At 40.6% G+C, this 27,368-nt stretch overlaps 1 protein-coding gene across 1 annotated transcript; it reads left to right on the plus strand.

The window, feature by feature from the left end:
* The first annotated feature begins 517 nt into the window (after positions 1 to 517).
* cops8 (COP9 signalosome subunit 8) lies at positions 518 to 26,950 on the plus strand. The gene is made up of 7 exons (XM_073046783.1): positions 518 to 651; positions 3,300 to 3,370; positions 4,430 to 4,478; positions 15,268 to 15,400; positions 21,900 to 22,007; positions 25,969 to 26,031; positions 26,691 to 26,950. Exons 1-7 carry the CDS (start codon positions 574 to 576, stop codon positions 26,768 to 26,770), a joined length of 582 nt encoding a protein of 193 aa, XP_072902884.1. The 5' UTR covers positions 518 to 573; the 3' UTR covers positions 26,771 to 26,950.
* The last annotated feature ends 418 nt before the right edge of the window (positions 26,951 to 27,368 follow it).

The following is a 27,368-nucleotide window of genomic DNA, read 5'->3' on the forward strand; positions in this document are numbered from 1 at the left end:
TGCCCGGTTAGAGCCATCTTTAACCCTAGTATAAGGTGAACAATACATCAGTCCTGGAGTCCCCCATCACTATACCTGGAACATGACCTATCCTGCTGTGAAACGCAGCCAGTGGTGGTGCCACAAAACAGGCTCCTACTGTAGCTGACTTCTTTGACCTCCACGCTCCCGCACAGGGACGTATAGCTGACAGGCAACAGGACTATTGTCATGATCCCACAGTAAAGATTAGCAGAATCGGACCACACAGCCACTATGGAATCAGTGCTCAAAGGGACTTGCTTGAATGCCTATCATTATGTCACTCAGAAAGCAAAAATAATCTTTTCCTTGTATTTAAATCGATATATAACGATGTTATATGGAATTCCTAGCATTTCCTCAGTAATTGTTATTCGGGGCTGAGGCAGATCAGCCTGGTCATCCCGGACACTTCGCCTTTTCCACAGCTGGGCTGTCTCACCTCCTCCTGGGCACCAGGGCGGCGCTGCAGAGTCGCGGTCGGTGTCGCCTGCACGCGACCCGGAAGAGGAAACGTGGGAGTGCGAGGACGGCGGCGAGGGGTCAGCGAAGATGCCCGCTGTGGTGATGGCGGGCAAGTCTGTTGCGTTCAGCAAGCTTCTGGAGCAGTGCGAGACGCAGGAGCTGGAGGTAGCGCAAAAGCGAGCGGGGTGGTCCGCACGACTGCGGCTCGAATTCGGCGGAGCGGTGGCGGCTCTGGGTGGGCGCAGCGTGAGAAGAGGCAACACCCCCCCCCCCCAAAACAACCGTTATGTCCTCCCCAAACTATCATCATCCCCCCCACAAACCGTCATTGGCTCCCTCACCTTCATCATGTACCCCCTCGACCGTCATCTACCCCATCAGCACCCTTCATCCATCATTAACCCCCCACCACCACCTGTCGTCATCCCACCCAGCTGTCAACAAACTCCCACGCGTCTTTAATTTCCCCCGTCCGTCGCCCACTCCCCACCTATCATCATCATCTCCCCTAATTTTCTCATCTCCGCACCTTCTGTCAGGTCTCCTCTATTCTCACCATCACCCTCCATTCTCGCCCCTTCTCCTAGCCTCCTACCCATCACTCCCCACCCTCTTTTATTTATTTTCCACGTTACCCCCTCACTTATGCCTCATCCGTATCTAACTCTTGACTCTCAATCCAAATCTCATACCTCCAGATCTCCCCACCCCCACTTCTCTCGCTTGTTCGCAATGTCTTCACCGCTTCCCCTCCCTCTGGCTTTGAATCCTAAGGTTCAAACTGAACGCCAGTAACGACTTCATAAGAATCTAGGCTGACACTCCTGGGTATTATTGATGCAGTTATATTCAGAGATGGATGCTGTCGTTTGTGTGAAGTATTTTACAGAAGTCCTACATGCCCTTTAATATGAATCTCAATGATCTATTTTGTAGAAGATTAGGAGAGGCCTTGCTGTGGTCCTGACCACCGTTTGTCCCCCTTAACATTTTTGCAATGGATTGTTGTGTTACTGTTGCATTATTTGTGGCAACTTGTTGTATGCATGTTGACTCCACATTTCCTACATTACAACAAGCATTGTAATTTTTCAGTATGAGTATAAAGCATTTGGATGTCCTCAAAAGTACAGGATCAATGCAAAGCCATTGTAGGAACGGAGGAATCTAGTACTGTATCTGTGCTAATTGATACACAGTCTCTAATTGAGAAGGTGATGGTGAAGGCAAACTGGATAAACAGAAAAGTTGAAAAAAGCAGAGTGAAGATGGCTATGCAAATTCATGAAATCCCCGAGTAGTAAAGTTTTTTATTCCCTAATTGAAAGATTTAAATACAGATCTCATTGACAGAAAGATGATTAGTGACATTATCTAATTGCAACAATGTTAGAGTAAGAGAGTACATAATACAGAACAAAATGATTTTTATAGCCATGGCAGGTGACGGGAACTTGACAAATTGCTGCAAAGCGTCTAATTTAAATGTCATTTATACCCTGGGGTGTGTATGGCCCTGTGTGCAGTTTTTTAGCTGGTAAAAGATTGGAATTGGTTTATTATTGTCATTTGTTCTGAGATCAGTGAAATGCTTGTCTTGCATACACTTCATACAGATCAAATCATTACAGTCTCCACTGAGGTAGAAAAAGGTCAAACAGTAATAAAGTGTAACAGCTACAGAGAAAGTGCGGTGCAAGTAAACAATAAAGTTCAAGATCATAGCAAGGCAGATTGTGAGGCTAAGAGTCCACCTTATTGGACTAGGGAACCATTTACTAGTCTTAAAACAGCTGGGTGAAAGCTGTCCTTTAGCCTGGTTGCACACACTTTCAGGTTTTTGTATTGGCTCCCCAAAGAAAGAGGGAAGGAGAGAGAATGTCTGGGCTGAAAGATGTCTTTGATTATGCTGGCTGCTTTACTGAGGCAGAGGGAAGTATAGACAGAGTCCATAGAGTGGAGGCTGGTTCTTGTGATGTGCTGAGTGGTGTCCACAACTCTGCAGTTTCTTACAGCCATGGACAAAGCAGTTGCCGTACCAAGCCGTTATGTGTCCCAGTACATTGATAAAAATTGGTAAGGGTCAACAGGGACATGCCAAATTTCTTTAGCCTACTGAAGAAACAGAAGATATGGTGTGCTTTCTTGGCCATGGCATCTACATGGTTGGACCAGGACAAGCTATTAGTGTTTACTCCCAGGAACTTGAAGCCCTCATCCTCAGTGCTGAGGGGCTATATGGCCCTGCTAACAGAGGTTTTAATGGACATCTTTAATATCTCTGAAACAGTCCATTGCCCCTGCAGGCTTCAAGGCAGCCATCATCATACCAGTGCCCAAGAGAGCAAAGGTAATTGCCTTAAATGATTACCACCCATTGGCACTGACTCCAACAATCATGAAGTGCTTTGAGTGACTGAAAATGGATCGTACAAAATCCTACCTTCTAGTTACATTGAACCCTTTCTGGTTTGCCTACCACTAATGATGCTATAACTTCGGCTCCCTCCTCTGTCCTGTCCCATTTAGAAAATGATGTCTCATGAGAGTAAGCGTTCGGCATGGACTAGAAGGGCTGAGATGGCCTGTCTCCATGCTGTAATTGTTATATGGTTATATGCCAGGATGTTGTTCATTGACTTCAGCTCGGTTTTTAACGTGACCATCCCTCAGAGGCTGGTGGGTAAACTGTCCTCTTTGAGACTCAGCATCCCTCCCTATAACTGGATCTTGGACTTCTTAACAGCAGCTTATTAAAACTGAAAGGTTATTTCATTTTTTAGTGTAACTTACAACTTTATCTTGATTTACAGGCTCCTGGTGGGATAGCAACACCTCAGGTTTATGGCCAATTGCTTGCTTTGTATCTTCTGCACAATGACATGTGAGTACTGAGAGATGGAGCAATATTGCACAAAATTGTATAATTTCTCTGAGCAAATGATTGAGTCAAATTCACCATCTTGTTTAAGTTTATAATCAAGAGGATTGATGAGGGCAGGGCATTAGACGTCTGCAAGGACCTTAAAATAATATTTGACTAGGTTCCACATGGTCATCTGATCCACAGCTTTAGATTACATGAGGTCCATGGTGATCTAGCCAATTGGATACAAAATTGGCTTGATAATAGGAGTAGGAGGGTTTTTCAGATTGGAGGCCTGTGACCAGCTTTGTGCTGTAGGGATCGCTGTCAAAAGGGATGTTTTCATGCTATTTGGTTCTATGACCTTTGGAATTTAGATGACAATTCAACTTCTGTCTAAGTTAAATTTTACTCTTGTTGATGTAATGTTTCAACCAAAAATGATGTGCTTACCTCATTTTTATGGCCATTGTCTCCTCTTCTCAAACTGCTCACAACCTAAGGGAGATGTATGGTTTTGAAGGTCTTAATAATTTTCAAACTAAAGTGAAGGTTGAAGGTACCTGCATCAACTCAAAATTTACAATCTCATTCCATATGCAATAGACAATAGGTGCAGGAGTAGGCCATTCAGCCCTTCGAGCCAGCACCGCCATTCACTGTGATCATGGCTGATCATCCACAATCAGTACCCCGTTCCTGCCATCTCCCCATATCCCTTGACACTGCTATCTTTAAGAGCTCTGTCTAACTCTTTCTTGAAAGCATCCAGAGAATTGGCCTCCACTGCCTTCTGAGGCAGAGCATTCCATAGATCCACAACTCTCTGGATGAAAAAGTTTTTCCTCAGCTCCGTTCTAAATGGCTTACCCCTTATTCTTAAACTGTGACGTCTGGGTCTAGACTCCCCCAACATTGGGAACATGTTTCCTGCTAGCATGTCCAATCCCTTAATCTTATATGTTTCAATCAAAGCACTGGTGGAAATGACTGTACTGATGTATTTGGTGCTTTAATGATCTTTAAATATAATGATTGCTGCATTGAAAATCATGCTATTTCTGTTCATTATTGCAGGAATACAGCAAGATATCTCTGGAAGAGAATACCCCAAGCCATCAAAACAGTGAGCATATAGTTTACAAGCATTTTTTTTCCTGAACTATTGTTTGTCTAAAAAAAAATTGTATTTCTATTATACTTAGTGTACAGTTAATATACAAATTATTAAGCTTCCAGACTGGAAAACATTGTGATATCTGAGCATCTTAATAGCCGAAGAAAATGATGGTATAGTCTAAGCTAAAGAAGTTGATTATTTTATCTATTTTCCATTGCATCTCTATAAATGAAGGTCCCTCACCTTTGGAATTACATGGTTTGATAGAAAGGTTTATGTGATGCGTTTGCTGTGATGAATTTGGGAAACAATGTTAAAAGCTATAACCGTAAGTGTGCAAAGGCCGACATTTAAAGAATTAATAGTTTACAATAAATATCTGTTAAAGGTCCAGAAACCCAGCAGTAAAAATGGTCCACCCAAGGCCAACAAGAGTTAGAGATAACATTAGTACCAAGGAAAAAACTTATAAAAGAGCAGTACATCTAAGTGTTATGTTTTGTGACTCCAAAACATAAATCTAATTGAAAGAAAAACACGGACCCAGGGATAACTTGTGTATGTTCTTTGTTTTACTTTAGTGTGGTGTGCACATATGACGTAGTGGTGTAATGGCGTATGCCATTCACATGCATATAACCTGCAATGAATTATGTAAACAACAAAGAAAGTTAAATCAAACATGTTCACAATATTACTTGAATGTTACTGAAATGTTAATTACACAACACTAAAGATCAGAAAAATCTCAGATTTCAGCAAAGGAAGATCAAGAAATTTACTAAGGAAGGAAAATTAGATTAAAAGAGTAATCTGTGAAGAAATATAAAAGACCATAAAGGTTTTAGATTTGTAAGAAAGAAATGGTTAGCAAAAGTAATGCAGGTCCCCAGAGTACTGAGGTAAGAGAAATTATATAAGGGAAAAAGGAATTAACAAGAGAAATTAAACAAAATATTTTGTTTCATAAAAGAAAAGGTTTGTTTTCTCCTGTAATGTAGCAGAGAACGCCAAGTTTGAGTGTGAATGGATAGTTGGGGAATTAATCGACAGGACAGAAAGCTAATACATCCTCAAGTTGATTGCCTCAATGTCTTGAAAGAAGTGGCCACAGAGATAGCTAGTGCACTGTTTTTCCACCTTCCAACACTGAGATTCTAGAAGGATTCCTGTATACAGGTAGTCCCCGAGTTACGAACGTCCGACTTATGGACAACTCGTACTTACAAGCCAAGGAAGGAAAACGCCGTCCACCATTTTAAGACAGATCGCGATGCTGTCCGTCATTTTAAGTCGGATCGTGGCGCCATCCGCCATTTGAAGTCATTGCAATTGACACTCTGTTGAGTGTTTAACTTTGTATTTAGCTTAAATTTTTCTTAGTAAGATTCACCCTGACCCCCTCCCCCCCACCCCGTTCCGATCGGCTGGTGGCGCAGTGAGATCAGCGCCGGGCTCACGGACGGAGGTTCTCGAGTTCGATCCAGTGCCTTGCACCATTAATAAAACAGATCTTAGAATCTGTTACTAAGATAGTGGTAACTGAGTACCTAAAAAATAATAGGGTTGAACAGAATAACTATGCATTTTTATTTTAAATCATTAAATCAGGTTTCCCAAATCTTAAGAAAATGGGAGGTTAACCATGATGGAAAAGCAAATTATTATTTAAACATAGTGAGACTACCAAATCTTGTGGTACAAAATTATATCGATGGGTCCTAGTACCTAAAAGTAGAACAATTAATGAAGAAGGAAAAAGTGATGTTTTTATTGTAGACTAGTTGACCTTTACGGCAGGTGGTATGTGATATAAAAATAGGAAAGTTTCAATGTTACTATTCAGACCACTATTGCAAGTAGAAATGGAGTACTGCATTCTAATTTGGTCTCCGTTATTCAAGACAGAATATGCTTGCATTGGAGTAGTGCAATGCAGACCAGGTAATTCCTGCAATGCATGAAAAGGATTTTGAAAGGGATTGATGAGAGAAACGTCAGAAGGATATTTCTTCCAGTAGAAGTATTTACAATAAGATATTTTCTATTTAAGATTTGAATGAGGAGGCTCTGCTTCTCTAGAATTTTGTTGGAATTTTGTACTCCAGAGAACTGTAGAAGGAGAAATTCACAGGCATTTGGACAAAGGTTTAGGAAGAGCCCAGGAAAGTAGTGTTGAGATCAGAGACTAATTGAATACTTGAGGGATATCTGATTTTAAATTCAGAATCAGAATTAGGTTTAATATCACCGACTATGTCGTGAAATTTATTAACTTCACGGCCGCAGTACAATGCAATACATGATAAATACAGGAAAAAACCTGAATTACAGTGCATCTATGTGTATATATGTATGTGTGTGTATAAAATAAGTAGCAAAAACAGAAATTTAAAAAAAGTAGTGAGTTAGTGTTCATGAGTTCAGGGCCCATTTAAAAATTGCATGGCTGAGGGGGCAAGAAGCTGTTCCTGAATTGCTGAGTGTGTACTTTCAGGCTTTTATACCTTCCTCCTGACAGTAACGATAAGAAGAGGGCATGTCCTGGGTGGTGGGGGTCCTTGATGATGGATGCTGCCTTTTTGAGGCATCACTCCTTGAAGATCTCTTGAATACTATGGAGGCTACTACCCATGATGAAGCTGACTAATTTTACAATTTTCTGCAACTTTGAAATTTCAAAAATATCTATGATTAGGTGCCATAAGAATTTATCAAATAAAATAAGAACACTGGAGATTGAGGCTAAAATATTGTCAGGAACTGAGGATTGGTTAAAACAGAAAATAAAGTAGGTGTCAAAGGTCATTTTGAGTTGAGAGGCTGGAATTAATAATGCATCTGCCAGTTCTCCTCTATCCACTCGTCATAAAATCTTGGAGCTATACAGCACAGAAACCAGGCCCTTCGTCCAATGTCTGTGCAAACTAAGTTTCTGAACTGAGCTAGTCTGATTTGCCTGTGTTTGACCTTAGCCATTCCTTTCCACGTACCTCTCCAAATGTGTTTTAAAAAATCATAATTGTAACTGCTTCTTGAACTTCCTTTGACAACTTCCTTTCATATACACACCACCATCTGTGTGGAAGATGTTGCTCCTAAGTACCTTTTAAGTCTTCTTCTCACTATAAACCATTGTGGTCTCCTTTTGGGCTCCATCGCTCTGGATAAGAGACTGGCTGTTTATCTTATTTCTTTTCTAAACCTCTAAGGTTATCCCTCAGCCATCTCTGTTCCAGAGCCTAATCTCTTTATTACTCAAACCCTCCAGACGCAGTAGTTTCCTTATAACTCTTTTTTACATCGTTTCCAGTTTAATGAGACCCTTTCAGTAGCGGAGTGATCAGTACTGTGCAGAGCAGTCCAAATGTGACATTACCAACATTTTGCACAGCTATAGCATGATGTTCCAATTCCTGAACTCGGTATCCTGTTCGACGAAAGCAAGTGTGCCAAATGCCATCTTCACTACCTGCGTCACCATTTAAAGGAACTATGTATCTGCAACCTGAGGTGCAGTACTCACTAGAGTATTTGTTTTGCAAGTTCTACCCTGATTTACCTTGCTAAACAGCCTTGTGTCTATCTGAATTAAACTCTTTACCATTCTTCAGCCAATGGCTCAGTTGATCAAGATCCCATTGTAATATTGCACAATCTTAAAAAAAAGTGAAGATTTATTTAAGGTAATTTTCTCCTTCATGAAGCTATACTTACTCTGGCTAATTAGATTGATTTTTCCCAAATGTACTGTATCTCCAGTAATTGATTTAACATTTTTCCAATCCCCTCACACTTCTCCAGAAAAGATGGAATTTTTGTTTTGAAAGATTCTATCTGTTGCTGTCTGGTTTTATCCCTGTCTAATTTTGAGCTCTACCAGAAGTGGAGTCTTTAACAAATATCTGTACTCCTACCTTTCTTGCCTCTTAATCATTCCCAGATTTACTCCTTTTATTGTTGATTAGCCTTCAGCTGTGTAATCGTACAATGCTGGAATTCACATCTTTAACCTGACCACTGTTCTTCCACTTTTTCCTTCTTTATAGTGTTCTTAAAACACTGATATATTTGATAAGATATTCACCAGTCCAATACGAAGAACAGCTGTCAAATTCAACATGATAATGCTTTAGTAAACCACTTTTTGGAGAGCTGTGTAAATACAAATTTGTTTGTGTTAAATATTTCAGGATTTGGCACTGAATCAGAAAAGGTTTTAAAAGTTTTTTTGGTGTTAAAATATTTTTTCTTTGAAAAAGGTTTCATAATTTATAAGCAAAGGACATACAGCAAAGAGCACTTCAATCAATTACAGAGTTTCATACCTAAAAGAATGATGTAGTCATCAGAATGTCACTTTACAAGGCAGGATTAAGTGTCACCAATTCAGAGGATTTTATGTTAGCATACAGTCCTTATTAAGATGTATTTTCCTGCTCAAGTTTGTATGCCTTAATTGGAGGCTCTTCAAATGCATAAGTTTTCTTTGGAATGCTGTTGAATAATGTGACAAATAAATGAAAGATGAAGTTCAATCCAGACAAGTCTAATGTGTTGTGCATTTGGGAAGTCAGTTTTAATCTGGACCCTTGGGAACATGGATTTACAGAGGGATCTTTTGTGCAAGTCCATTGCTCCCTGAAAGTGACAACGTAGGTGGATAAGATGGTTAAAAAAAAACACATGCTTTCATTGCTGAGGGTGTTGAGTTTAAATGTTGGCAAGTCATGTTGCAGCTTGGATTAAGCTGCATTTGGAGTATTGTATGTAGAAGAGGTTCACTAGAATGTCAGCGGGATTAGGGAGTATGAATTATAAGGAGAGGTTGAGCATACTTGGATTGCTTTCTCTGACTTGTGATAATGACCTTATAGAAGTTTGAAAAAATATAAGAATCATTGATTGGGTAAATGGAGTTTTTCCTAGTATTGAAATACCAAATACCAGAAGGCATAACATTAAGATGCAAGGAGGATAATCTATAGGAGATTTGAGGTAAACCTTTTATTCCCCAGAGAGTGGTAGGTACCTAAAAAGAGATGCCAGAGAAAGTGGTGGAAGCAGACACGATAGTGGAGTTGAAGTGTTACTTAGACGGGCACGTGAACAGCAGCGTGGTCAGCACTGACATCATATGCTGAAGGGCCTCTTCCTGTACTCTACTGTTCTTTGTTTTAATGCTAGGAGAGTGCTAAGATTATGAAATACAATGGATTCTGGTTAATTGGGCCTTCAGTTAGTTGGGACATCTGCTTATTTAGGACAATTCTTAAAGAACAAAAACTAACTGAAAAATTGCCAGGGTTCCCTTTGTTTATTTTGGGATGGTATGTTGCTTAATTGTGGCTGGAGACTGTTGCTGAACGGGTTCTAATTAGCGTTAGTCACGCACACTTGCGCAGCTGTCAGATGTTATACTGTTTAGATCAAATGGTTTTTAAATAACATCAGTTGCATGAGTTTGTGTTCAGTAAGCAGTGATTTTTGTCACTGATAGTTGGTGAGAAATAAACAGTAAGACAATTCCGAACTGTTTTGCTCACTGCAGTTTCAAGCAATCAGTCTTGAAGATGCCAGAAATGGCAGGGAGTGAAAAGAAAATCATTTCACTACTTCAACAAGTTAGGAACTACAAAGAATTTGAAAGTATAGACAATCATCTTTAATGTTACAATAAAAATGAAGTTTTGGAGGATGCAGTTTATAGCATTACATGAAAACAATTTATTGTTTGCACTAGATGTCAGTGCTGATTTTGTTCATTGCATACATTATCGGTTTGTTTTCTTGAGATTCTTACACACTTGATACAGTTGCAGTACGCCAACTTCTGTGGATAGCCATGATTCTTTATTTAAGCAAGTACAAGCTTCTTAAAGAATCACTTAACAAGCTTGCGGAGCCCTGTCAAGCGATGCTCTCCGAACAAGGGAACAGTCCTCCCTTTTTATAGGGTTTTACACCACAGTCAGTCACGTATGCAAGATGCAATTTTTAGCTACCCCCACAGTCACATGCCTGGCAACAGTGATAGTATGAGACAGGGAATACTTAAACACCTAAAACAGAAGCAAAGGTCATCCACCCAAGAGCAACATGTGCGATTAGGATCTAAATTCTTGCACGTCATCAGGACAAATTATCCTTTTGACATCTCAACACTGTATGAAGTGTTCTTATTTATTCTGTATTTCATTTAAATACATAATTTATTACTGAGTTTGGCTTTTTTCTATCTTTTCAACTACTTCCATGAACTTGGCTAATTGGGCCAAAAAATATTGGCCCCTATGTGTCCCACTTAACTGGAATCTACTGTAGTTAAATCCAGATAAAACATTGGACTACAATGTTGTCTCTTCCATTTGATAATTTTTTTCATGTTTACCATAGCATGGCTTTTAGATTAATCAGTCTCAAAAAGTCTCAGTGTAGAAAGGCAGTCTGTTTCAATATTGCACTGTTCACTGATTGGACTGTGCTTAATCAGTGAATGGGAGCACAAGTCACCAATTGAAGATTTAAAAAGCGGTGTTTCTTGGTAGATTCTGGAGTTTGTACTGCACCCAATCAGTCAACATGAGCACAAGAAGAAGTGACTTTGCACAGGTCCACGATTGAAGATGAAAAAAGCAGTGCTTCACGGCAGTTTTTGGAGTTTGGACTGTGTTGATCAGTCAACGGGAGCATGAGAAGTGGTGGCTTAACACAGGTGAATAAAAATAAAGCAGGGGCAAGCAGAGTAGCCATTGTGTGAATGATGCCAGTGTTGTAGTGGCTATGGCTCATCAGGTTTGGGCAAGGTAAGTCTCTGTTAGGTTTCTTCTTTTTCTTTATTCTTCATTTTTCATTTGTTTAGGCACAGTTAATGCAGTGAGAATGGCTCCAGTGGCTGTTTTTGTGTTCTTTGTGCCAGATGCGGGAATTCTGGGAGACCTCCAGCCTCCTGGATAACCACATTGGCACCAGGTACACGAGCTGCAGGTCCTCAGAGAACACGTTAAGGAACTGGAGCTGCTGATGACATTGGGCTCATACAAAAGACTGAGGAAGGCTGATAGAAAGGAGGTATAGGGAGGTAGTCACCCTTAGGTTGCAAGAGACAGAAGAAGAAAGGGAAACAAGCAACTGATGCAGAGTACACCTGTGGCCAATTGCCTCTATAATAAGTATACCGCAGTGGATACCGTTGAAGGGGATGACCTACTGGGGAGGGTAGCCGCAGCGACCATGTCTTTGACATTGAGTTGAGTCTGGCACTGTACCTCAAGAGAAGAGGAGTGCAGTAGTGATTGGAGATCCCTTACTAAGACGAATAAAGATGAAATTCTGTGGAAGCGATAGAGTCATCTAGATGATATGCCTCCCAGGTGCCAGGGTCATGGACCTGCTGGATTGGTCCACAGCATTCTAAAGAGGGAGGGTGTGCAGCCAGAAGTCTTGGTACATTTTGGCACCAGTGACATAGTTAGGAAAGGTCAGGAGGTTAACTCCCTAAAGGTGAGGAAGTAAAATCTGAAGAGCGATTTTCAGAAACCAGATAGAAAGTTTAAAAGCAGGACCTGGATGGTGGTAATCTCTGTTTGCTGCCTGTGCTACATGCCAGTGAGGATAAGAATAGGAACATTTGGCAGATATATGCATGCCTGAGGAACTGGTGCAGTGAGCAGGGGTCAATGTCTGGATTATTGGGATCACTTCTGTGGAACGTACCACGTGTACAAAAGGGAGTAGCTACACCTGAACCCAAAGGGGAACAAGGTCCTTGGGGACAGGTTTGCTAGAACTGTTCAGGAGGGTTAAACTAATTTGGCAGGAGGATGGGAACTGGAGTGATAGGGCTGAAGATGGGGTAGTCTGTAGTCAGACTGCTAGCGAGGGGAGGCTGCTGATATGGCAACATTGCAGTGAACAGAATGTACAAGAGGGACAAAATTGAAAAGGGTGATGAATACAGGACTGAAAGTATACACTGGAAGTGAACAGTAGTGGAGATGACAACAGAGCAGCAATAGTTGGTTTGTGGGAGCATTTGTGAAGGCACGGGATAGATTACCCCAAAGAAGTCGTATTTTAAAGGGAGGATGATGCAATCGTGGCTGACAAAAGAGAAGTCAAAGCCAACACAGAAGTCAAAAACATGGCATAAAATAGAGCAAAAATTAGTGGGAAATTAGAGGATTGGGAAGCTTTTGAAATTCAACAGAAGGCAACTTAAAAAAATCATAAAGAAGGAAAAGATAGACTAAGAATGTAAGCTAGTGAATGATATTAAAGAGGATACCAAAAGTTTCTTCAGATATATAAAGAGTAAAAAAGAGGTGAGAGTCGATATTGCACTGATGGAAAATAATGCTGGAGAAATAGTAATGCGAGACAAGGAAATGATGGACAAACGGAATGAGTATTTTGCATCAGTCTTCACTGTGGAAGATACTAGCAGTATGCTGAAAGATCAAGAATGTCAGGAGGGAGAGGTGAATGAATTTGGCCGTTACTAGGGAGAAGGTGCTTGGGAAGCTGAAAGGTCTGAAGATAGATAAATCAACTGGACCAGATGGAATACACTCCAGGGTTCTGAAAGAGGTGGCTGAAGAGATTGTGGAGGCATTAGTAATGATCTTTCAAGAATCTCTAGATTCTGGTATGATTCCAGAGGACTGGAAAATTTCAAATGTCATTTCACTCTTCGAGAAGGAAGAGAGGCAGAAGAAAGGAAATTATAGGCCAGTTAGTCTGACCTTCATGGCTGGGAAGATGTTGGAGTCAATTAATTTTGGGGTACTTGGAGGTACATGATAAAATAGGCTGAAGTCAGGGGGGGTTTCCTTAAGGAAAAATCTTGCTTGACAAATCTTGGAATTCTTTGAAGAAATAACAAGCAGGATAGACAATGGAGAATCGGTGGGTATTGTGTACTTAGGTTTTCAGAAGGCCTTTGACAAGGTGCCACACATGAGGCTTCTTACGTTAAGAGCCATGATGTTACAGAAAAGCCACTAGCATGGATAGAGCATTGGTGATTGGCAGTTGACAAAGAGTTGGAATAATGGGAGCCTTTGCTGGTTGGCTGCCAGTGAGTAAAGGCTGATTTATACTTCCGCGTAGTAGCTTACGCCGCAGCCTTCGTAAGTGGCCTGTGCCATTGTGAGCATTTACACCTGTGCATTGGTGTGTCTGCGTCGCTTTGCAATTCACCGCCAAAATGCTAGTTGGCGGTGGGGTTTCTATGCCACTGTGTAGAGTTTCTTCGTGTACTTCAAACAATGGCGACTGAGCACATCATGTTGAAGTTGGAGCTAGTAGATGTTGAACAAGGGTTACTTTTATTGAAATTACTGCAACACAGAAAAGAGAGAAGACGTTGAAGGAGATGGTATGTATGACCATTGAACAGATTGAGGCAGAAGGAGGGTGAATTTTCTGTGCTTGTCCAGCCACTGAAAGACATGGACGAGGAAATACATTACAAATATTTTCGGATGTTTACAGGTAGATTTGACGATTTGGTTCATCGTCTCTAACCATTTATTTCGCATCAGTGTACGCACAGTGTGCCTATAGACAGGAGGAAATGCGATGCTACCAAGCGGACCAATCACAATTGTTGCAGTCTGCGTTGCCGTGACACGCAGTTACATTGTTGGAGAGGTGCGCATCAGGCTATGGCATAGGGTACAGCATCGGTTATGCGGCCAAGTCATACCTACAGCATTCATTTGACACAGAAGTATAAATCAGCCTTAACGGTGTTCCATAGAGGACTGTGTCAGAACCACTTTTTAAAAAAGTTATATGTCAATGATTTGGATGACAGAGTTGTTATCTTTGGAGCCAGGTTTATGGATAATATGAAGATAGGTGGCAGGGCAGGTAGTGTTGAGGAAGCAGCAAGCCTACAGAAGGACTTAGACAGATTAGGAGAATGGACAAAGAAGTGTCAGATGGAGCACAGTGTTGGGAAGTGTATGGTCATGCACTTTGGTAAAAGAAATACAACAAACATGGACTATTTTTTAACTTGGGAGAAAATTCAAAAACCTGTGGTGCTTTGGGAATTGGAAATGTGCAGGATTCTCTAACAGTTAATTTGCTTGTTGGGTCAGTGCTGAGGAAGACAAATGTGATGTTAGCATTTGTTTACAACGAATATAAAAACAAGTTTGTAAAGGCTTTATAAAGCACTGGTGAAGCTTCACTTGAAATATTGTGAGCAGTTTTGGGCCTCTTATCTATGAAAGATGGCTGCTGTCATGGGAGAGGGGTCAAAGGAGGTTCACAAGAATTATACTAGGATTGAAAGGCTTATCATATGAGGAGCATTTGGTGGCTCTGCGCCTATATTCATGGGAATTCAGAAGGGTGAGGGGTTGAAGCCTTGCTAGAGTGGATGTAGAGAGGATGTCTCATATGGTGGGGAAGTCAAGACCAGAGGGCTCAGCCTCAGAATAGAAGGACATTCATTTAGAATATGCACGAGGAGGAATTTCTTGCCAAAGAGTGGTGAATCTGTGGAATTCATTGCCACAGGATGCTGTGGGAGCCAAGTTATTGGTTTTGTTTACAGCAGATAGGTTCTTGATTAGTCAAGGGCATAAATAATATAGGGAGAAGGCAGGAGATTGAGGCTGAGAGTGAAAGGATTAACCATGATGAAATGATTGAGCACACTTGATGGGCTAAATTGCCTAATTCTGCTCCTATATCTTATTGTCTTGTGGTCTTATCGTCAGTTTTAATATCTGACATTTCAATGGTTTACCTTAATGTTACTTTCTCTTCTAAATTGTAGGCTAATCCTGAGCTGGGAGCAATATGGTCTGTGGGGCAGCGTGTTTGGCAAAGAGACTTCCCAGGAATTTACTCAGTAATTAGTTCACATCAATGGTCTGATACTATCCAGCCTATAATGGAGGAACTAAGAGGTATGAAAGTTTCAGTTTTTTTGATAAATTGAGAATCCGGCTGTTCATAGTCCTAGCCAAATGAATGCTATTGAGTACGAACACAGCGGAAAAGAGCTAGCAGTTAATATATTTTGCACTGCAGTGTCATAGAGTGATCTAGGATGGAAACTTGTCCTTCAGCCGTCTGGTTCACACTGATCAAGTTTTCTCCCTGAATTAGTCTCCTTTACCTGCATTTGGCCCATATCCTTCTAAACCTTTCCTATTCATGTAATCATCTAAACGTCTCTTAAAATGGCTGTATATGGATCTGTTAACACTCAAAGTGGCACTATTGTCTATGGTGTGCTTTCAGGTATGTTGTTGAGTGGATTTCACACAGTCAGTCTAGCTTCTCAGTGAAATGTCAAATGGATCAGGTGCTGCAGAGATTCATGTAAGGAAATATGGAATAGGCAAAACCTGCAAAAGCATCTCCTCCATGATCTCCATCAGCACAGCCTGGTATGGAAACACCAATGCCCTTGAAAGGAACATCCCACAAAAACTACGCCTAATCTGTGGATTCTGAAGAACCACAGACATGGAGAACATTCCTCACATGGGGCAGGTGGCTGGATAGTTTGTGAGCTGGTGCCTTCCTGCTTGCAGGATGATTTATTTATTATTTATCTTCTCAGCTCCCATGCTTCAGGAAGAAGGGACTCAGCCCATCTTTTCTCTCATGTTTCAAGCCATCCATTTCTGGTATTATCCACATGAATCCTTCCTGCACCCTTTTCAGCTTAATGGCATTGTTTCTGTAACTAGATGTTCATAATTGCATATAGTGTTCCAAGCACTGTCTCACAGTGTTTTGTACCATTGTAGCACAAAGTCTTGACTGCAAAGACAGGTAGGCATACCAACCCTGCCTATCTGTGTTGCCATTTTCCAGGAACTATGTACCTATAGCGCTACATCTCCCAGTTCTCTCTGTCATTTACTGTGCAAATCCTGCCTTGGCTTATCTTATCAAAATGCAACGGTTTGCACTTGTCAAAATTAAATTCATCTGCCATTCTTCGGACCATTTTCTCAGTTGATCTATATCCTGCTTGCCTACCGAAACAACAGGTCCACAGCAAATGCCATCTCATTGGCTCTCCACTGAACCCTGAATTTGGACATCAAAGAACCATACATCAGGAAGCTCCCTATCAACTACAGCTCAGCATTCAGTACCATCATCCGCTGAAAACTAATCAATAAACTCCAAGACTTCGTTCAATTGGATTCAGGATTTCCTCACTTCCAAACTTTGGTCATTTTGAATTGGCAACAACATCTCCATCAGCACAGCCTGGTATAGAAACACCAATGCCCTTGAAAGGAACATCCTACATCTACGTGAAATGCTGTCGCAGAAAAGCAGCATCCATCATCAGACTCCTACCTGAAGGAGGTATAAGAGCCTCAGGACTCACACCATGAGGTTCAGGAACAATTATTACCCCTCAACCATCAGTCTCTTGAACCAAAGGAGATAACTTCACTCAACTGCACTTTCCCTATCAGTGCAATGTTCCCACAACCAATGGACTCACTTTCAAGGAATCTACATCTCTTCTCGATATTTATTGCTTATTTATTTATTATTGTTTCTTCTTTTTGTAATTGCACTGTTTGTTGTATTTTGCACTCTGGTTGAACACCCTACTTAGGCAGTCTTTCATTGATTTTGTTACAGTTATTTATAGATTTGAATATGCCTGTAGTGGCACAAACTAATCTAAAATCTAAACAATTGCCATTAGCCTGTGATCCCAGACGAGGATGTTATACTTGCATGACTACCCTCATCTCCTATGAAATGATTATTCGAAAGGGTTGTATTCCTTATTTCTGTCATTTACTAGCTATTAGCAACATACAATCTTGAAGCGGTATTAAGCGGTCAGCAAAGATATGACCTCCACCGGTCCCATGCCACAAACGGCCATGAAATAAGCAAAAAGGCAGATGTAACTTATTCCCTTCTCTTTTACCATTCCCCACTGGTAACTGTTTACCATAACAAATATAATAAGCGTGTAACACTAGGCAGTGGAGAACAGATATATGGCTCCTACATTCTAACCCCCTCATTATTACAACTAGATGCTCCTAAGACATAGGAGACATAAAATCTCAACATTTACATAAATGTCCTCTTTTGGTAAGTAGTCTATTCTGGATTGTGCTCTTCTGCCAAACCAGTCTGTCCCTCTTGACTGCATTCAGGGAAATCTATCTTGAATCACTGCTACCAAAGCTTAACCAAGCACAAAACTGAAGTTCCGTCAACTGTCAGGTTGAGCTTTTACATGAAGCTCATTGTGCAGAACACTGCTGTACTTCCTTGATCTAGGAAAGCATAAGTTACCACTGTCTTGTTACCCTTCTCATCTGAACGGGAATCATAGAAAGTTTGCAGTTATAATTGCTAGCCCATTACTTGCTGATATGTTTGATTCTTTCACAGCTTGTTTTGAATCTGCATCCTTTTCATCAGAGTGAATAAGAAGCATGTTGGAATGCTTGCCACTGCATACTGTAATCCTTGTTGATGTGTCCCGTACACAAACAACTGAATCAGACACCATTTTCTTATAGCAAGGCAATCTTCTCATTTTGAACCTTTTTCTCCAGCTGAGAGCATGAATCCAAAGTATTTTCACCCTGGCAGAACAGACAAACTCTTTTAGCTGAGGAGATAATTTTCCTTTTATTAGTTCTGGGCTTAGTGTAATTTTTACAGTAGCCTCAGTATTGGTAAAGCTATTTCCTTTAGCTTTTGAGCAAATTTGTGAATTAGTTTTGTCACACCTTTGCCTACTACCAGTGATGTAGCATTGCATATACAGTTGGCCCTCCTTATCCGCGGATTCTGCATGCACGAATTCAACCAACCGTGAATCACGAAAACCCGGAAGTGCTCTTCCAGCACTTGTTGTTTGAGCACGTACAGACTTTTTTCTTGTCTTTATTCCCTAAACAATGCAGTATAACAACCATTTTACATAGCATTTACATTGTGTTAGGTATTATAAGTAATCTAGAGATGATTTAAAGTATACGGGAGGATGTGCGTGGGTTATCGTGTATCGGGATCAAAAAAGATCGGAAGTTCTCTTACTAAGTAAGTCTTAATTTCTCTTCTAGTCCTGACTTCAATGTCACTGCTTTCAGCTTGACTCCTATTGTTTTCCAAATGCGTGAACCAGACAAAACAGCGTCATTCACTTCAGATGTCAGCAATCGAAATGTTTCCGTGTTTCAACAGAACCGAGTGATGAACTCTTAGAAAAGCACCACACTGTAGAGCTTATGGTCAGCGATGACCATTCCAAATTGTTCCAATCCCAAACACACAGCATGAATCAACAGAAGTTTATACTTGCCACAAGCTGCTCTTGGCTGTGGTGCTTCTAATTTCACCGACATATCCAAATGCTGATGTTCATTTGGTATAACTGTTTGGGGCGCCTTCAAGGGCGAACTCTAAGCAGTGCAGCTTGCAGAATAGAATTAAATATTCCCATTTCAGCTTGCTACAGCTGACAATCAGGACTGCATCCAAACTCTGTATAATTAATAAAGATGTTTTAATGCGAATGAACAATCTATTGCTGCTTACAGCCGAAGGAAATAATGCTGACTGTGGCTACACTAACCTTGCAAGGAGGATTTCTCGTCAGAAACAAGAATATCACTTGGGACTACAAGCGCGTTTAAAAAAAAAGGTTTTCGACTCCCAGTACTGACTATCTTTCTGGCAGAATTACAGTCTCTGGTAAATAAGATTAAAGATCTCAGAGCTATGGTGCTTTTTTGAGGGACATTATGACCACATGTATTTGTTTCACAGAATCCTGGCTAACCCCTTCCGTACCGGATGCAGCAATTCAGATTGACAGGCTCACTAAACACTGTCACGATAGAACTGTTGAGTCTCTCAAAAGCAGAGGTGGAAGTCTATGCCTTGTGATAAAGTCCTTTCGGTGCACATGTGTCAGTGATGTCCCAAACGGGCTCATCATGCCTGGAATATCTCGCAATGAAGTGTTGTCCATTTTTCCTGCTGCAGGAGATTTCAGTGTACATTTCACCTCTGGCCAATGTCAAACATGCTCCAGATAATCTGAGCAATGTGATCAGCATGCATGTAACAGCACACCCTGATGCCTTCCCCATCATTTTGGGGGACTTTAACCAGGCCAGCTTTAAAAGTCACTAAATAATTATCATCAACAAATCACTTGTAGTACAAGAGGAAACAACACACTGCACCACTGTTACACCACCATCAAGAGTGCTATTGTGCTACTCCATGTCCACACTTCGGAAAGTCTGATCACCTGGCTGTACTTCTATTCCCTGAGTGTAGGCAGAGACTGAAGAATGCAGCACCAGTAGTGACGACCAAGAAGGTATGAACAAGGAAAGCACAGGAACGCTTGTAGGATTGCTTTGAATTGGTGGACTGGACTATATTCGGGGATTCATCTTCAAATCTGGATGAGCGTGCACCTGGTGGCCCTGTGATCTCTGTCTTGGAGGCCGACTTCAGGCTGTCTTTCAGGAAGGTGCACCCTCGCAAAGTGGCAGGCCCTGATGGAATATCTGGTAAGGCTCTGCAAACTTGTGCCAACCAACAGGTGGATGTATTCAAAGACATTTTCAACCTCTCACTGCTATGGCTAGAAGTTCCCACCTATTTCAAAAGGGCAACAATTATACCAGTGCCCAAAAGAGTAGTGCAAGCTGCCTTAATGACTATTGTCCAGTAGCACTCACGTCTACGGTGATGAAATGCTTTGAGAGGTTGGTCATGGTTAGAATCAACTCTTGCCTCAGTAAGGACATGGACGCACTACAATTTGCCTATTGCCATGATAGGTCTACAGCAGATGCAATCTCAATGGCTCCTCACACGGCCTTAGATCGCCTGAAGAATACAACCACCTATGTCAGGATGCTGTTCATTGACTATAGCTTAGCATTTCACGCCATCATTCCTACAGTCCTGATCGGAAAGCTACAAAATGCTGGCTTCTGCACCTCCCTCTGCAGTTGGATCCTCGACTTCCTAACTCAACGTTAGTAAGACCAAAAAGCTGATTGTGGACTTCAGAAAGTGTAAGATGAGGGAACATGAACCAATCCTTACAGAGGGATCAAAAATGGAGAGAGTGAGCAATTTCAAGTTTCTGGGTGTCAGTATCCCTGAGAATCTAACCTGGTCCCAACATATTGATGCAGCTATAACAAAGGCAAGGCAACAGCTATATTTCATTAGGAGTTTGAGGAGATTTGGTTTGTAACCTAGAACACTCAAAACCTTCTACAGATGTACCATAGAGAGTATTCTGACAGGCTGAATCACTATCTGGTATGAGTGAGGAGGGAGGGGGCTACGGCACAGGATTGTAAGCAACTTCAGAAAGCTGTAACATTAGTCAGCCCCATTACGGGTACTAGCCTCCATAGTATCCAAAACTTCTTTAGGGAGCGGTGCCTCTGAAAGGCAGTGTCCATTATTAAGGACCGTCATCACCCAGGGCATGCCCTCTCCTCATTGTTACCATCAGGAAGGAGGTGCAGAAGCCTGAAGGCACACACTCAGTGATTCCAGAACTGTTTCTTCTCCTCTGCCATCTGATTTCTAAATGGTCATTGAACCCATGAACACTATTTCCTTTTTTGTCTGTTTTAGCAATATTTTTAAATTTAACTGTTTAATAGATACATGCACGCGCGCACACACACACATATTTACTGCAATCAATTTTTTCTATATTATGTATTGCATTGTACTGCTGCCGCAAAGCTAATAAATATTACAACATATACTGGTGATATTGAACTTGACTCTGATTCTGTTGAAATCTTTCGTTGACAAAATGTAACGGAAAATCGAACAAAGCAATGGCGCTGCTAGAGACCGAGCACAAGGAGTTATCCTGTATGCCATATGACACACCCTCAGATAAATCCAATAATAATATTCCAAAAAGTCAAAGAAATGTATTTGATCCTTTATTAGCAACTAGCAAGGCATGCAGTCTTGAAGCGGTGAAATTTAGGAAAGTATAACTAGCAACATTGAACATACTTAAGCAGAGTTAAGAGAAGTATAGTTAAGTGAATGCAAATGTAATCAAGTGAAGTTAAGCGGTCAACAAAAGATATGACACCTAGTGTGGTCCCCAGTTATAAACTGTCCAGAACAAAACATAAATGTAATTTATTCTTTTCACTTTTACCATGCCCCCAGCCACGTGAATGGCTTCCATAATAAACATAATAAACTTGCAACACAGAATACAATGCAGATAGAAAGAAGATGCGTGGCTCCTACACTGAGATCAGTTACATTTTGAGTTTCACCTTACTTTAGCTTGGTGTATAGTACTTTTACATTAGAACAAACTGACTTTTGCTGAAGATATACAGCTGATGAGCAGTTTCTTAGCTCTGTTAATTTACTTTTCAGATGCTACAAGACGACGTGCCTTCGGTCTTGTTGCTCAAGCATACACCTCAATTAGTGCCGATGACCTTGCAGCCTTTGTAGGGCTTCCGGTGGAAGATGCTGTTAAAGGTAATATTTCAGTGATTTCTGAAATGCGTCTAGATATAGCTCTGCAGTGAATCTAGTCTTAGCCATATAACAATTACAGCACGGAAACAGGCCATCTCGGCCTTTCTAGTCCGTGCCGAATGCTTACTCTCACCTAATCCCATTGACCCGCACTCAGCCCATAACCCTCCATTCCTTTCCTGTCCATATACCTATCCAATTTTGCATTAAATGACAATACCGGAACTGTCTCTACTACTTCTACTGGAAGCTCATTCCACGCAGCTACCACTCTCTGAGTAAAGAAATTCCCCCTCATGTTACCCTTAAACTTTTGCCCCCTAAGTCTCAACTCATGCCCTCTTGTTTGAATCTCCCCTACTCTCAATGGAAAAAGCCTATCCACATCAACTCTATCTATCCCCCTCATAATTTTAAATACCTCTATCAAGTCCCCCCCTCAACCTTCTACGCTCCAAAGAATAAAGACCTAACTTATTCAATCTTTCCCTATAACTTAGGTGCTGAAACCCAGGTAACATTTGACAGAGAGACAGACAGACATACTTTATTGATCCTGAGGGAAATTGGGTTTCGTTACAGTCACACCAACCAAGGATAGTGTAGAAATACAGCAATATAAAACCATAAGTAATTAAATAATAATAAGTTAATTATTCCAAGTGGAAATAAGTCCTATTGGCTCAGTGTCTGACACTCCGAGAGAGGAGTTGTAAAGTTTGATGGCCACAGGCAGGAATGACTTCCTATGACGCTCAGTGTTGCATCTCGGTGGAATGAGTCTCTGGCTGAATGTACTCCTGTGCCTAACCAGTATATTATGGAGTGGATGGGAGACATGGTCCAAGGTGGCATGCAACTTGGACAGCATCCTCTTTTCAGACACCACCGTCAGAGAGTCCAGTTCCACCCCCACAACATCACTGGCCTTACAAATGAGTTTGTTGATTCTGTTGGTGTCTGCTACCCTCAGCTTGCTGCCCCAGCACACAACAGCAAACATGATAGCACTGGCCACCACAGACTTGTAGAACATCCTCAGCATCATCCCGCAGATGTTAAAGGACCTCAGTCTCCTCAGGAAGTAGAGACGACTCTGACCCTTCTTGTAGACAGCTTCAGTGTTCTTTGACACTGAGTATTTGTAAGGTATTTGTAATCCTCCACCATGTCCACACTGACCCCTTGGATGGAAACAAGGGTCACCGGTGCCTTAGCCCTCCTCAGGTCCACCACCAGCTCCTTAGTCTTTTTCACATTAAGCTGCAGATGATTCTGCTCACACCATGTGACAAAGTTTCCCACCGTAGCCCTGTACTCCGCCTCATCTCTCTTGCTAGGCGGATTCTAGTAAATCTTCTCTGTACTCTCTCTATTTTGTTGACATCTTTCCTATAATTTGGTGACCAGAACTGTACACAATTATCCAAATTCGGCCTTACCAATGCTTTGTACAATTTTAACATTACATCCCAACTCCTATACTTAATGCTCTGATTTATAAAGGCCAACATACCAAAAGCTTTCTTCACCACCCTATCCACATGAGATTCCACCTTCAGGAAACTATGCACCATTATTCCTAGATCACTCTGTTCTACTGCATTCTTCAATGCCCTACCATTTACCATGTATGTCCTATTTGGACATTTGGTCTTACTCCTGTTTCTTAGCCGTTGCTGCTCAATGTGAACTCTAGGTCTACGTAAACTGCTTCATCCATCATGTTCTGATCCTAAATCATGCATGAATTACTGAACATTTTATTGTGTGTATAATAGAAATAAATCCACTCTGTGTTACCTGGGCTGATGTGTTCACACCTTTATAACCATATAACAATTACAGCATGGAAACAGGCCATCTCGGCCCTTCTAGTCCGTGCCGAATGCTTATTCTCACTTGGTCCCACCGATCTGCACTCAGCCCATAACCCTCCATTCCTTTCCTGTCCATATACCTATCCAATTTTTTTTTTAAATGACAAAATTGAACCTGCCTCTACCACTTCTACCGGAAGCTCATTCCACACAGCTACCAGTCTCTGAGTAAAGAAGTTCCCCCTCGTGTTACCCCTAAACTTTTGCCCCTTAACTCTCAACTCATGTCCTCTTGTTTGAATCTCCCCTACTCTCAATGGAAAAAGCGTATCCACATCAACTCTATCTATCCCCCTCATAATTTTAAATAGCTCTATCAAGTCCCCCCTCAACCTTCTACGCTCCAAAGAATAAAGACCTAACTTGTTCAATCTTTTTCTGTAACTTAGGTGCTGAAACCCATGTAACATTCTAGTAAATCTCCTCTGTACTCTCTCTATTTTGCTGACATCTTTCCTATAATTCGGTGACCAGAACTGTACACAATACTCCATATTTGGCCTCACCAATGCCTTGTACAATTTTAACTCAATTTTTTGACTCAACTTTAATTCAAATGGTGGAGAGTATGTTGGTGGTGTTCAAGTGTCAGGTACCTTCCAGTTTGTTTTCTTTTTGAATGGATGGTGGTAAAATAAACACAGAAGGTTGATGTTCTGAATGGAGCTTTTCAAATGCCTTTGAAGAAATACCTGGTAAAAACATTAGTAAATTTCAATCTCATGTGATTTAAGGAAAATGACAGCTTTTATATAAAATTGATGATAGTTAAGATAGAAGCGATAATCACTGATTTTCTGATGGGAGTGGTTCACTTTTTAAGGAAAAACCATTGAGAGGACATAAGATAAAGAAGTCAGTTTTAAGGTGGATATAATAGCGGCTATAGTAATTGATGTCCACAAAGGTGTCAAAGTCTGTAAAGATGTCAGTTTTCTAAATATAATAGTTGGCGTAGACATGGGTGGCCGACAATGTTCCATCCAAGGTGTGCACGTGTATGCGCGCACACATCTTTTGCTACTAGCACACAAAGGAATTCAGACTGCGCACAAAAGGTTGTCACCCTCTACCTCAGTAGGCCAGGCAACATCTATGGAAAAGAGTAAACAATCAACGTTTCAGGCTGAGACCCTTCATCAGGCCTGGAAGTAAAGATGAAAAGTTAACTTCTAATCTTTTTTTCCAGTCCTGATGAAAAAGCTCGGCCCAAAATGTCAACTGTTTACTTTCCATAGATGCTGCCTGGCCTTCTGAGTTCCTCTAGCATTTTGTGTGTGCTGCTGGGATTTCCAGCATCTGCATATCGCCCCCTCTTTGTGTCACCCTCATTGGCTTGTTAAGTGTATTTCACGATCATCCACAATCACATTTCCTTTTCTGGTTTCTGTTGACAATGTGGAGTTTGTGATGATTTGTCTGCAGATTTTAGAACAGGCTTATTTATACTATTTTTATTGAAAAAAATTGTTCAATGCGCACATGTTGTCACTAAAAACTGCACATAATGGTCATTATAAATTAGAGGGAATATTGGTGGCTAAAAGGTCTGATCCAGTGCTGTTGAAATGGTAAAAATCTTTGCGTTTATGAAGAAAGCATGAATCATTTGTTAGGTTGTCTGTCCAATTCCAGTGTCATAGCTTAGGAAGTATGTCAAGGCCTCAATGTCCAAAAGAGATTTGAGAATGGTATTGGGATGAGAAACTCCAACATATCAGGTGACAATAAAAGCTGGAGTTTTTTTTCCTCAAAAGGTAGGCGACGATGAAGGAAAAAAATTAAGCTGGCCTATTCAGAGTTCAGAAAGGTTTTGATAGTAAAATAAGCAGAACTGTTTCTACTGGCAGAAAGTTGTGTAATCAAATTTAAAGTGATTTGCAGAAAAGTCAAAGAAAATTCATTTTACATTGCAGGTTCTATATGTGGCTCTCTAGATTTTGCAAAATTAATTGCATTTCTGTAATGGTTTAATATTAATATTTTAGTTATTGTAAAAATAGTGTAAAACAAAAGGAACAAGGATTCATTTGGTATTTTCAAGCTTTCCAATGTTCAATCTACTGCTATTCTGATTCCAGCTGTATTAGAACAAGGGTGGCAGGCTGATCCTTCTACACGAATGGTTGTACCCAAAAAAACCGGTAGGTGGTGTTCTTGTTCTTTTTTCCCTCAAGGGAGTCAGTTTTTGAACAGGATTTTTAAATAGGCCTTTCTCCTTCTGCCTTTCTGAAATAGAAAAATTACTTTTTGTGTAAGCTATTCTCCCAAGGTGGTTTGACAGAAATAGTCCACTTTATTTTTTAATATATTTGATCTATGGTTGCATTTCCCAGAATATTATTTGTGTTGTTTTCTGGTGTCACATTTCGTTGGTTGGCTGTAAAGAAATCCACTGAGGAACACACCTTCTCAATTTTACTTGGTAACTTCAGTGTGACGTTTGAATACAGATTTCCAGTGGATGATTTTAAAACAATGTTTATAAGATTTTCCTTCAGCATCTAATGTGTAGTCATTCAACAGATGTTTTACAGATGAAATTTATTTTATTATTTCAAGGAGATTTTTTTTATTCTTGTAAAGAAAAGCAAATAATCAGTCATCAAAGCAAGGGGAACATACTTTTTTTCCTGTTTGATTAGCCTTTCCTATTTATCCAAGTAATTGTTTCTCCTTGTGCTTATGGTGATTTATCTGAGCAGCCATTTAAAATATATTGATTTGTTTGAGTCTACATGTAAATGGCAGTAGTTACATGAGTATTTAAAATGATTCTTTTACTTTTTTTAAATTTTAACAGAACCTCCTCCAGTACCACAGATTCCTAATGAACAACAGTTGGCCAGACTAACTGACTACGTGGCCTTCCTTGAGAACTGACAAACTACCATCAACAAGTGAGAGAGAAAGCCCAGCCATGTTGGTTCGTTGCCTTCAGAGTGACGGAGACCAACAGAAATTTCTAGCAGACTTTAACTTAATCTTGAATGTACTTGTAAATATCAATGTCATTAAATTAAAGGCCCTCCAGGGACTATCCAGTGTTTTCTACAAAGTAAACCTTTTTATTCTTTGAATTCCACTGACTGACTTTCAGGGAAGGCAACATTATGGAGTCTAGAACTTCCTGCTCTGTTTTGAGTTTATCCTTTGACTAGGATTTTTTTCATGATGTGCATGGTTAACAGGCTAAATTATACTAAATGAGAAGGATTTTTTTTCTTTAGAAGTTATTCTTATCTTGGTTCTAGAGTAATGTGTAGACATTAACTTTGAATACATTTTGGAAAGCTCTACTTTGTATTTTATGCTGATAGGCAATGGATTTAATGTGCTGAAGCAATACTTAAATCTTTTATCTTTGGGGGATAAAGTTGGTACTCGTGTATAGGAATGAAAAGACTGCATTCAATCTAAATGTATTGAGTGAACTTTCAGTTTCAACCTATTGAGTGGAGACTTAACTGAAGTGGGGTAT

Source organism: Hemitrygon akajei, chromosome 5 (genome assembly GCF_048418815.1).
Source record: "Hemitrygon akajei chromosome 5, sHemAka1.3, whole genome shotgun sequence".
In the NCBI taxonomy this organism is placed as follows: Eukaryota; Metazoa; Chordata; class Chondrichthyes; order Myliobatiformes; family Dasyatidae; genus Hemitrygon; species Hemitrygon akajei.